Below are 12,812 nucleotides of genomic sequence, written 5' to 3' on the forward strand. Positions count from 1 at the left end.
GGGACAGAAGAGAGCTGCGGGGGGGGGGGGGGCCGCTGGGGGAGGAGGCGCAGGGATGGAGCGGGGAGATTCTGTGGGGACAAAAGGAGGAGATGGGGCAAAGATAGCGGCGGAAGGGGCTGGAGGCTAGGAAGAGAGTTGGGATCCTGGAGAGTAAGGTTAAGATCTTGCAGACTGAGAGCAGAGCATGGGGCGGGGGCGGGGCAGGGAGAATCCTCCCCGGGGCCTAGAAAGCACGGAGGCCAGGGTTTGCCTCCCAGGTGGCTACCACCAGCTTGGCAAATGCTTTCATCTCAGATTCTCCTTTCCTCGCCTGTAAAATATGGTTAGTAACACGAATGCTGCCCTCAGAAAGCTATCCCGAGGGTCTCGGGAGTTTATCCAGCTGAACCTTAGAACAGGGGCCCCTGTGAGCTCCTGATGGCTGTCAATCACTGTTACTCCCTTTGGTGAGGAAGGGAGAGTTGAAATACACAGACGGGAAGGAGGCTGATTCTGACACCCAGCAGAGGAGGCTTTCCCCAGCGGGGTCCCAAATGCCCTCCCAGGCATTGTCATGGACGCATGGTTCATGTTCCTGAGAAGAACATTTCCCCTTTGAAATTAAGTCTCTGTGAAGTGGAGATCCCTCTGAGGATTAGTAAGAGCTGACTCACCGTTCGAGTGCATGCCGGGAACTGATCCAGGCCCTTAAGGAATGACTCCCCTGTGAAGTGCTTGGAATGGTGCCCACAGCACCCAGCCAGAGGCAGCACTTGTCATTTCCGCAAATCTGGGACTTCAGGGCTTCGGGATGAGAGTAACACAGAACCAGTGACTGGCCCCAGGGGGACCAGCTCCCGGCATCTAGCCTCACGGGCGCCCTGGGCTGGATTGGAGGAGGCTGTGCTGACTTTCCTGTTAGTGGGGCCTCTGCGGAGGACGGAGCGGGGGAATGAAGGATGGCAGCTCACCGTGGCTTCAAAGCTGTTTTGGTGGCTCTCAATGGCCCACTTCACACTGAAGGTGCAGCTGTCCCAGGTGGGGGGGGGGAGCTCTTAAAAGGTTACATGGTACTTCCGTCGTGGTTAGATGTGTGACCAGGACCACCCAAGAGAGCAAGCAAGACCAATTGGAAAGGTGGAAAAAATTGCAGTTTGAGATCTCTGCAGCTGAGATATCTTCTCTGGCTGCCGCCAGAAATTTAGTAGAGCAGAGGGGCACCTGGGTGGCTTAGTTGGTGGAGCGACCGACTCTTTGTTTTGGCTCAGGTCATGCTCTCAGGGTCGTGAGATTGAGCCCAGCATCGGGCTCCATGCTGGGCATGGAACCTGCTTGGGATTCTCTCTTTCCCCCAGCCCCTGCCCCATCCCTGCTCAAGCCCTCACTCATGCCCATTCTCTCTCAAAAAAAAAAAAAAAAAATTTTAGTAGAGCAGAAACAGGTTGGGCCCATGCTACTAGGAGATGATCAGACGCTACCTGATTTCAAAGGAATATGAACAAGTCATCCTAACGCTGTGGCCAGAGGATTGGCACCAGAACAATTTCATTATCAAAATCTGAATCGAGCATTCTGGTTACCCCCGGACGGGGCGCCTCTGATAACAATCTACCCAGCCAGGTAGTACAAGAGCAGAGAGGGTCTAGCCCTGGGGCCTGGACCGTTCCTGACTGCTTTAGAGTAGGCCACAGACACCAAGACCACCAGAGCAAACATCCTTTTGGAGGCATCGTGAACCTGAGGAGACCATCATGGTAGGAGATGTTGGTGGGGCTCAGAATGTCAGCATTCCGGGTATCTTAGGAACAACTGGGAAATATGGAGCAGCAGACGAAAAAAAATTAATCTACCTCCTTACTTTGTGAGAGCATCCCTTGGACTGTAGGCCACATTCTGGAGCATCTACCATGATCCCTTAGGTGAATTAGAAGAAGCTGCAAACACAGCTTTTCATGTCTGGAATGAATCCCTCCCCAATTCCTTGCCAACATAGATACACCTGGACCAACCCTCCTCTACTGTACATTAATTAGGAAGAAAGGTGTTGAATGGCAGCCAGTCCTTAAGCCTTGCCTATGTCTTTTGTTTTATTTTTGTGAAAGATGATGAGACCCAAAGAAAGGGAAAGCTGAGATTTTATGCCATGCCTTTTAAAATATTCATCAGTTAGGCAGGGCTGGGAGGGAGCATCTACCCCAGAGAGTCAAGTTCTCTGCTGCCTCCTCGCTGGTACACTGTGAATAAAATTGAATGGCGTTTTGCAAATTATAAGATAATGTGTTGAAAAGTGCGTTTGGCTGTAGTTTTAATACTGAGTTCAGCTGTGAAATCCATCAGACGTGCCGAGTGAAGTACAAGTCAGGAAAAGCAAGATAAATTGACCTTAAGCCCAAGTGATCAAGTGAATTTGCTTTAACAGATGTGGAAAACGAGATAACCTACTAGATTATTCCCAGCACCTGTGATTTCTTTTTCTCTTCATTAGCCAGAGATGACTAATTTAAATTTAGAAGCTGATTTTAACTTAAAATTTCCATGAAGAACCTATTCATTGCAGATGCCTATTATACTGTGTAATCATTGTTTTGGAAATTTTATGTAAAATTAAAACTACCAGGATTTTACCCTCCCCCAAAAAAACCCCCACAACCAGTGAGTCAAATTTAAGAGAAATCTCCAGTCCATAATGACACTACACTAACAAGTAATAATGAGGAAGGAACCAAGCGGAGCCCCAGGTTTGGGAATCACCAGAAGAATGAAGAAGAGATGGTCACACGATGGGTTTGGAGTCAGACCTTGTGTGAAAGCCCAGCTCTGTCCCAAAGAACTGTGTGACCTCAAGCCTGCCTCCCCTTCTCAACTTCCAGAGCACTGCTCAGACCTCCTCTCGTCCATGAAGCCCTCCTTCATCACTCCCCCAACACTGGGGCACCCCTTCTGGGCTCCCCCATCCCAGCCTTGCCCGCTCTGGGTTGCCACTTTCTGGGGAAATCTGTCTTCCCCTTGGACTGTATACCCTCTGACGGCAGGGCTGGGGCTGCCTCGGGCATTGCTGGGTCCCCGACATTGCCCATCCTCCAGCCAGGCAATGTAGTCAATTCCCAATAATAATAATAGCATTTACTGAGCACTTCTTATGCTCCAAGTACCATTTTAGGAGCTTTAGCTGCCTATTCTCATTGCCTGGGATCCTATCATTATCTCCCATTGACAGACAAAGAAACGGAGCACGGATGTGCCCAAAGCCACCCAACGGCTCAGGGACAGACTGGGATTTGAACCCGGCCCTCCGGGCTGCCCCGTTCTGCTGCTGCGCTGTTTGTTGACAGACTGCAGGCGGGGACTGACCGGTCCCTTTTGCTCCTGTCCACAGCCCAGCCGGAGAACAAGGCTGAGACCCAGGAGGTCCCGCTCAGCCCGCTCAGCCCAGATCCTGTGCCTGTGGCCCGCTGCGTCTCCAGTGAAGGTCGCCCGCCTGCCCGGATCTCCTGGTCACACCTGGATGGGCAGGCCAATGAGAGCCAGGTGCCAGGACACCTGCCCGGCACGTTCACCGTCATCAGCCTCTTGACCCTAACACCCTCAAGCCAGACAGATGGCAAGACTGTCATCTGCACAGTGGAACATGAGAGCTTCAAGGAGCCCGTCCCTCTGAGCGTGACTCTTGCCGTGCCTTGTGAGTGCACCCAAATGTGAGCAAGGACGAGGACCGCTCCCCGACTGTCCCCACCCCCACCCCCACATTGTCTACATGGGGCCCCCTTGGACCACAAATACTGTCCTTCATTGTCTGTACCAGCTTCTGAGGCCACAGTCAATGCTGTAGCCTGGCTTGTCTCCCCTGGCCCTCCTGGCCTCTGTCTACACTGACACCCCACACTGTCTCTCCCGGCTCCCTTGAACATGGCCTACACACACTGCCTCCACCTGCTTCCCTAGGCAGCTGTCTACACTGGCCTTACCCACATCGCTACGCTGTTTCCTGCATTGTCTACAACTCCCTTGTCCATTTGCTACACTGCCTCACCATCGTCTACACTGGGTGTCTGAATATTGCCTCCTGGGCAGTTGCTACACTGATTCCCTCTGGCACTGTCTACCCTGGACACCCTCAACGTTGCCACTGGGTCTGAGGGAGGAGGGGATCAACACTGGCTCCTCTCCGTAAAAAAAACACTCTGTCTCATTGGCCTTCCCCGTGAGGACCTTGGAAAGTCTTCCCTGTCGATCACATTTGGGATGGATCGACAGCAGCTGAAGCAGGGCCATCCAGGGTTCTTCCCAGCAGGACTCGTCAGAGCCTTGAATATGTCCCTGTGTGTTATGGGTGTCTAAAAGGCCTTTTCTAAGAGGACACCCGTGGCATGCCAGGACCTGGCTTCCCAGAAAAATGACTAGAGAGAAACAGGTCCCCAGAAGCCTTCTCAGCACCCTGCTACCTCCCACCATGCCGAGGACTTCTGGCCTGTTCTCTGGGGGAATCCATTGCCCCAGACTCCTCACGGGCCTCTCTGTCTTGGGCTGTTCCTGAAAACCCACTGAGGCCTTTTCTCATCACGACATGATCCCATGTATCTTCAGGCCCCTGTGAAGGGTCCCTGTCTCTGAGCCTGTGTGTCTGTTTCCTCCAGACCCCCCTGAGGTCTCCATCTCCGGCTACGATGACAACTGGTACCTCGGCCGCAGCGAGGCCACCCTGAGCTGTGACGTTCGCAGCAAACCGGAGCCCACGGGCTATGACTGGAGCACGTGAGTCCTGGGTGGTCCCGGACTCCCAGGTCTGAGGGAGGAGGGGCTGGGGGCCCAGACTCTTGGGTCTGAGGGAGGAGACAGGTACAAGAAAGTGAAGAGAGAGAAGTCGACGTTAGGCCCCAGTAAGATTTCTGTCTTGTATGCACAGTTTATGAGGAGGTGTGGTTCAGGTTCACCGTCACACCTGCTCTTTTCGGTTGTCTGCTGTGTGCGGGTCGGTGGTCACCTCATCCCGTGTGACCCCCACACTCCGGGCACAGGCAGCAGCATCACTGTGCCTGGGGTCGAAGGTAAGTTGGGCCCCAGTAGGGACCGCTCTGCACGGGTCCCACTGCCACAAGGGCACCCAAGCAGCTCCAAATTGATCCTCTTAACCTCTGAGCTGTGCCACCTCCACCTCCTCGGTCACCTCATGTAACCCACTCAGTCACTTCTGACGGAGCAGGTGCTGTCCCCATTCTCCAGATGCGGAAGCTGAGGCGCAGAGCACTCAGATTTCCTCAAATTCATAGCAAGACTAGGCTGAAGAGTGGGGAAAGAAAAAAGCAGAGGGATTGATTGTTTTACGTAATTCGTATCAGGCTTTTGTTCTTATTACAAAATAACTTGTGGCCATTGTAGAAACTTAAGACAATCCAGTTATGAGCAAAAAGAAGAAAATAAGACAAAGTGTCCAGAAATACCCACCGTTACCCTTTGTTATATACCCCTCCCACCTTTTATTCTCTACGCTTCTCAGCAAAAACTGCCATAGGCACCGTTTTGAAACTTTGCCTTGGTCTCAGGATCGCCTTCCCGCATCACGGCACGTAGGTCCCCACCCCCATTTCCCCCAACAGTTCGTCAGGCGAACCTGTAGACGTACAGAAAGGATGTAAGACTTTCCCAGCGAGCACTCAAGAACCCACCCCATGGATTCTCCTGCTCACCTTTTACTGGATTTGCCCAGTCGCATCCATCAGTCTGTCCCTCTCCCCATCCATCTGCCTTCTACCTGTTATGCACGTCAGAGTCCCCACAGCCCCCTTTTTGGTGCTGCTGGGATCCCATTCCATCCGATGTGCATGCCATCAGTTACTTAACTAACCCCGGACGTGGGATACGGGGCTCGCTCGTCCCCACTTGCAACCACACAGATGGCACGGTGGCGTCCATCCCCCACCGGCCACCTCTGTGGATAGCCATAGCCGTGTCTCTACAGTCAGTCAAAGGAATCGCAGTCAAAGGTTTTCCAGTGGCGTTGGCAGACGCCTCTCCTTGTCCTGCCTCAAAGCACCGTGATCCAGGCTCGTGCGCCACGGGGCTGGGTTTCCAGGCCGGCTCTGCAGGACGCCCAGAATCCCATGCTTGCGTCTTCTCTGTCCACTAAACCGAAGCGTTTTTGACTGTGTGCTGTGTGCCAGATCGCACGGGCCAACGTGCCCCGGTAAATAAAACAGACCAAGTTCCCTCCCCTCCTGGTGCTTCCACTCTGGTGGGAGAGGGAAACAAGAAACAAAACAACGCTGTGAAGTCCATGGTGCGTCAGATGGGGATAAAGGGATAAAGGCTGCGGGAGAGGTAAAGCAGAGGGTGGGGGCGCATTGCAGTTAAAATCGGGTGGTCAAGAAAGGTGTCGCTAAGGTAACGTCTGAGCAGAGGCCTGAAGGAAGGGAGGATGAGCTGGGTGCGTACCCAGGGGAAGAGCATTCCAGGCAGAGGGAACAGCATGTGCAGAGACCCTGAGGTGGGAGCCTAACTGGAGTGTTCGAAGATCAACAAGGAGGCCACCGTGGACACAGAGGAGAGGGGAGAGTCACAGGCTGTGGTTGGTGGTATCTGCAGCCAGCGCACGGGGTCTGTGGCTGCGTAAGCACTTTGGGTTTACGCTGAGTGAGGCGGGAGCCACGGGAGGACTCTGAACAGTGAAGGGGTGTGAACAAGTTAGTTCTAACAAGATCTCTCCAGCCGCTGCATGCGGGAACAGAGGGGGCTGTGGGGTGGCGTGGAGGCAGGGAGCCCTGTGAGAAGGTGGCCACGGAGGCCCAGGAGCAGGGGGATCAGCCCGGGGTGGTGGCCGCGGAGGCCTTGCAGAGCGGTCAGAGTCTGGAGAGGTTTTGGAGTTGGGGTGGATGGCACCTGCTGATAAGTGGGATGTGGGTATGAGAGGAAGAGTCGGGAAATTCCAGGGTTGCTCTCAGCTGAGATCGGAGATGGCATGAGTGTACAGTGAGAGTTCACACCTGCCGCTTCCTCCCCCATCTGTCTCTCCCAGGACCAAGGGGCCCCTGCCACCCTCTGCTGTGGCCCAGGGCTCTCGGCTCCTGATCCAGACCGTGGACGAGTCCATCAACATGACGTTCATCTGCCGTGTCACCAACGCCCTAGGGACTGGCCAGGCAGAACTGACCATCCTGGTCAGAGGTGAGGAGCCCTTTGGATGGCGAGAATAGAGGGACCGAAGGAGGAGGTCACAGCAGGATTCCCTCTGAGGGAGGAGTTAGGAGGTGGTTCCTGATTAAGGGAGTCCTCAGACACAAGAATGCTTTCTGATTCCCATCCTTCCCCTAACCCCCCTCATGAAAGGACCAGTGAAAGGACCATGAAAAGACCAGCTCTACTCTCTGTTAACTCACCATCTATACCATTAGAACTATTGTACAGCCCCCTGGATACACCCCCTCTGCAAACCCAGGCTTGGGTAGCTGTGTGAGGCTTGTCCCCAGGGACTCAGAAAGGCCTTTCCAAGCATCTGAGGCAGGACTCTCTATCAACTGCAAATGATAGAAGCACAACTCAAAATGATCTAAGCAAAAAACGGGACTTTATTGAAAATGCACCTTCAGGTAGGGTTGGATCCAGATGCTCCAGCCATGAAACCCAGGAACTTTCCTTTCCATCTCTTGTCTCTGCTTTTCTCTGTGTTCTCAGGGAGGTGAGATGTCCCTCGGCAGTTACAGCCTCCCGTCTTACCAGTTTAGTAATCCCAGGGGAAAGAATACACCACTTTCATTAGCTCTAGCCAAAGTCCCAGGGCTGAGTGTCATTGGCTTAGCTGGGGTCCCGGCACTCCCATGAATCTATCACAACAGCCAAGGAAAATAGAATGCTCCGATCGGCCAGGCCTGGGTCAAAGTCCCATCCTAGGAACCAGAGGGTGGAGTCAAGTCCTCCTGAACCGTGACCAGGAGAGGCCGAGCGGTAACTTCCTTAAAGGATGAGGAGTCATGTTTTGGGGGCAGGTGAAGACCCCAGGAGCCTCTGAACCTAACCCTGCTTCCTTCTTCTCTTCCAGAAGAACCTCCCAACCAGACGCTACAACAAGGCTTGTCCATCGAGAACATCATTATCCTGACTGTGGGAGTCGTGGTCGGTCTGGCCCTGCTGGGGTTCCTGATTTATTTCCGGCTATTCCGACGCCCCCGTGAGTCCCTCCTCTTTGGCATATCTCCTGCCTGTCGGCCGTGAATGAGCGTCACCACAGCCGCCATGCTTGGCCACCTACTGTGATCTAGACTCAGCCCTGAGTACGGCAGCCCCCCGCTGAATCCTCAGTACCGTGAGCTTCCCCCATCTGACACAGGAGGACACCAAGTTCAGAGACTCCTGTTCATTGGATCGTTGATTCCTTTTTACAAATGTTTAGGGAGGAGGGGCCGCAGCTGGCGCCCTGATCCCAGCTCTTAAGGGCCTGATGCTCTTGACTGAAGGGCTCCGCACAGGCGGTTCCCCTGCCTGGACCACCCTCCCCACGGCTCCTTCTGGTGAAGCCCTTTGGCTTCATAAGAAGAGCTGCAGAAGAGCTACGTTTTGCAAAGGACTTTCTGCGTGCCAAGCGCCGAGCCCCGCTGTATAGATGAGGAAATGTTTGCTTGGAGAGAGGGGGTCTGCCAGTGGGAGGGCAGTTCTGTGGACTACAAAGCTCGTTCCCTCAGCCACTAAACCAAACTGCCTCCTCACGTCCCAGCTGGAGGCCGCCTCCTCCAGGAAGCCCTCCCCAATTTCCCAGAGTGAGCCAAGCACCTGCTCTGGGCTTCCCAGCCCCAGCCCTTGCCCACTCTGGGACATGCCACTGTGTGGGGGCTCATCTGTCTCTCCAGTGAACTGTGATCCCCAGGAGGACAGAGCTAGAACTGTCATGGTCACAGCTATGTCCCCAGCCCCGCCTACCACTTGAGGAAGTGCCAAGCGTGGCAGCTCCGGAGCCAGACTGCCTGTGTCTGGGCCCGCATTCTACTGCTTTATTTTGTCATCAAGGGCAAATGACCTAATCTCTTTGACTCAGTTTCCTCCTCTGTGAAATGGGAGTAAGCATCCCTGATCGTGCAGGTGAAGCAGTTAGCGCAGCATTTGGCACATCGTAAGCCACGCACTAGGTGCATGTAGGCTCAGATTCCTGTTGCCTCCAGTATGATCACCATGGTTAATAGGAGCTCCGTGAGAACAGGGATTCGGGGCTGTTTTGCTCGCAGCTACATCTCCAGCACCTAGAATGCACCTGGCGCAAAGTAGACATTTCCTATTTGCTGAATAAATCCCTGTTTGATGGTTGAGGAAACTGAGGCACAAAGTGTCAATTGCCCGAGGTCACACAGCTCCTCAAGGGCAGAGCTGGGATTTGAAACCTTCTATCAGGTTCCAGAACCCATGCTGAATAAATAAATATTCATTTATACTTGATAACTGCATGAATAGCTGGGTGAGGCACATACCCCAGTCCTGTTTTACAAATAACCACTGTGGAGAGTGGCTCCCCCATGTCAATAGCAGAGCTGGGACTGAGAATTCAAGGGGCTCTGCCACCCACATGTGTCCTCTCGCCATGCTGTCCAGCATTGTCATTCCTTCCTGACAACTTCTCCTCCTCTTTCCCTAGGTTGGGACCAACACAGCTCTTCTGCTAATGGCGTAAGTGTGGTGGTGGGGCTGAGGAGGGTGTGGGGGTCTGCACGAACCCCAGACTAATTGCATGGACATTCCCAAGGAGGGGACAGTCATCTCTGGGCACCTGCATTGCTTGGTCAAAAGCCAGCATGGTATCAGGAGCCAGGTCCCGAATCTTTTCTCCCGATCCCTCGAGCCGTACTTCCCAACCTTTCCTGCTGGGCAGACTCCCCTGAAAAGTTTGCTTTAAAAATGCAGGTTCCCAGGCCCTGCCCCGTGAGCATCTGGTCTGGTGGGTCTGTGCTGGGGCCTGGGGATCTGCATTTCCATAGGTGCCCCTCCCCCTCCCCACTCATGACCACACCTTAAGAAATGCTGCCCCAATCACTTCTTGGCCTTTTGGCTAAGATCAACTGAGGAGGCGCTGCCCTGACTTCCAGGGAGAGGGGAGGGGACAGGCCTGCACGCTGGGCTCCAGTGGGCAGATTCTGTTTGGAAGGGCCCTGAGGCTAAAGTCTGAATATCTGCCTTCTAGTATGCCTCCTATACGGCTGTGGACGTCAATGCCAGGTCTACCCAGGATCCACCGACAGAGAGCACAAGGTGACAGCGTCAGGACTGTTGGAGAGAGACACTGTGGCTGGGGCGGACCTGGACCTCGCAGCTGGCCCCTGGCCCCAGGGGACGAAGTCTCCCTCCAAAGAGACTGGCCACCCTTCTCATGCCAGACCTCAAGAATGTCCCCTCTGCCCTGCATTGCAGTGGCAGGTGCAAGTTCAAGTGCCCGCATGACCCCTCTCGGGTGCAGTCATGCGCTTGAAGGAATCGCAGCACTCAGGAAAGCCGTTGTGCTCACGGTTACGGTTTATTACAATGAACAGATGAGGTTAAGGTGAAAAGCCTTAACCTGTGAAAAGCCACATGGGGCACCATCCGGGAGAGTCCCGCCACCAGCTATCAGTTACACAGACAGTGCTGATTTCTCCCAGCAATGATGTGTGACAGCACACAGAGTCTCGCTAACCAGAGACGCTCACCTGAGCCTTGGTTTCCAGGTGGGGCCCCACAGACTATTCCAACTGCCAGAGAATTTTTGTAAGAATTTGATTTTCTGGCCTTGAGCTTCTAAATCTATGTATCCGTGGCATCCCTGTGGTTACAAGAAAGAGCCACCGACCCTTGTCCAGAAGAGAACCGAGGCTGGAGCTCAGCTGCTCAGGGCTGTTCAAGGAGCAGGAAAAATGGTGGACATGAACTTGAAGGATGTGAGGTCCTGGCACCTTCTGCCAAGACTCAGGTCCCGGAAGAGCATCTGTAGCCAGCGTGCTGGGCTTGGCAGGACCCCGGAGAATGGGAGCCAGTCACCCACCAAGGAAAGCAAAGTGTCAAAAACAAGGAGGAAGAGGTCCTGGGGGAGCAGAAGCCACAGCTGTGCAAGACAATGGACGGCCCTCAGACCAGGGAGGATACAGCCTAAGGTTCCAGAAGCAGAGCTGCTCAGATGCAACGGACCCGTTTCCTTTATAACAGACTCTGATCTCAGGATCAGGCGCCAGAATTCCTCTTACAGCAAGACCCATCTGTTGGGGAAGTACTTGGCAGGAAATAAGACCGTGGGCCAGGATGCTAAACTAGAGCATGAGGCATGAGCTGCTGTGCAAGAGAAAACAAGTCCTTGGGATCTGTTCTGGACAGAAGGGAGAGTGTGAACAGAGAAGAATGGGAGGAGTGAGGGGCAAGGGTGTGGCAAGGCCCATCAGGCTCCACAGTGTCAGGGAGATGCTGCTACATAAACCCTTGTCCATCCCCAGCCACAAATACTTTATTAAACTTAATTTATTACACCTTGAGTGGCTGTGTGCAAGGGAGGACTTTTGTAGGAATTGGGGAGGGGCTGAGTTTTGTGTGGATTTCCAGCATGTGGGACAGAACCAGAGGTGTGGGAGCAAGAACGTGAATCGGGCGGGGGGGGGGCGCCTGGGTGGCTCAGCCAGTTAAGTGACTGAGTCTTGATCTCAGCTCAGGTCTTGATCTCAGCTCAGGTCTTGATCTCAGGGTCATGAGTTCAAGCCCCACACTGGGCATGGAGCCCACTTAGAAAAAGGCAAAAGAAGACCCCAGGGACGTGAGCCCCCAGGTTTCTCAGATGCCCTGGGGAGAGAGCTCATCTTATTTCTCTCAATATTTTTAACTAGGTCATGTATAAACATCCCCAAATCCAAAGTTATAAAAAGCATCAGGGATCCACTTTGAGTTAATTTGCACATAGAGAATAAGGTGAGGGTCCAGCTTCATTCTTTTGCTTACAGATATCCAGTTTTGCACAACCTTGTGAATGTGATTAAGGCCACAAAACTGTACACTTAAAAATGCCGGAAATGGCCAATTTTTGTCATCTCTATTTTCCCACAATTTTTAAAAATAATGTAACATACCAAAAATACATCTTATTTTTTTAAAGATCTTATTTATTTATTTATTTGACAGCGCACAAGCAGGGGGAACAGCAGGGAGTGGGAGAGGGTGAAGCAGGCTCCCCGCTGAGCAGGGAGCCCGATGCGGGACTCGATCTCAGACCCTGGGATCAGGACCTGAGCCGAAAGCAGACGTCCAACCAACTAAGCCACCCACGCGCCCCCCGAATAGTACATTTTAGAGGGGGAGTTATGTCACCATAAGCTTAGTGGCTTCAGACACAAAATTCTTCTCTTACAGCTCTGGAGGTCAGAAGTCCAGAGTCTTGGGCGCCTGGGTGGCTCAGTTGGTTAAGCGACTGCCTTCAGCTCAGGTCATGATCCTGGAGTCCCGGGATCGAGTCCCGCATCGGGCTCCCTGCTCGGCGGGGAGTCTGCTTCTCCCTCTGACCCTCCCCCCTCTCATGTGCTTGCTCTCTCTCATTCTCTCTCTCTCAAATAAATAAATAAAATCTTTAAAAAAAAAAAAAAAAAAAGTCCAGAGTCTTCCTGGGCTAAAATCAAGGTGTCAGCAGGGCTGGTTCCTCTGGAGGCTCCGGGCGAGAATCCGTTCCCTGCCTTTCCAGCTTCTAGTGGTGCTGCCAGCATTCCTTAGCATACAGCCCATCATGTGCCTTTCCTCCTCCTGCTCCCTCCTCCCTCCTTCCTCCTCTGACGTCCTTGCCTCCCTTTTCCCTTTAAAGAACCCTGTGATTACACCAGGCCCACTCGGGTCATCCAGAATAAGCTCCCCATCTC

The 12,812-nt window shown here is 53.4% G+C and overlaps 1 protein-coding gene across 1 annotated transcript in view; it reads left to right on the plus strand.

The window, feature by feature from the left end:
• Positions 1-11,450, plus strand: part of PVR (PVR cell adhesion molecule) — a 14,703-nt gene extending 3,253 nt beyond the window's left edge. The window contains exons 3-8 of the mRNA XM_081807085.1: positions 3,324-3,661; positions 4,617-4,734; positions 6,992-7,140; positions 8,012-8,140; positions 9,593-9,624; positions 10,136-11,450. Coding sequence (XP_081663211.1) covers positions 3,324-3,661; positions 4,617-4,734; positions 6,992-7,140; positions 8,012-8,140; positions 9,593-9,624; positions 10,136-10,207 — 838 coding nt within the window. The 3' untranslated portion in view covers positions 10,208-11,450. The remainder of the gene's footprint in view (positions 1-3,323; positions 3,662-4,616; positions 4,735-6,991; positions 7,141-8,011; positions 8,141-9,592; positions 9,625-10,135) is intronic.
• Positions 11,451-12,812: the final 1,362 nt, after the last annotated feature.

Source organism: Leptonychotes weddellii, chromosome 16 (assembly GCF_054177405.1).
Source record: "Leptonychotes weddellii isolate Sample4059 chromosome 16, ASM5417740v2, whole genome shotgun sequence".
NCBI classification, from domain to species: domain Eukaryota; kingdom Metazoa; phylum Chordata; class Mammalia; order Carnivora; family Phocidae; genus Leptonychotes; species Leptonychotes weddellii.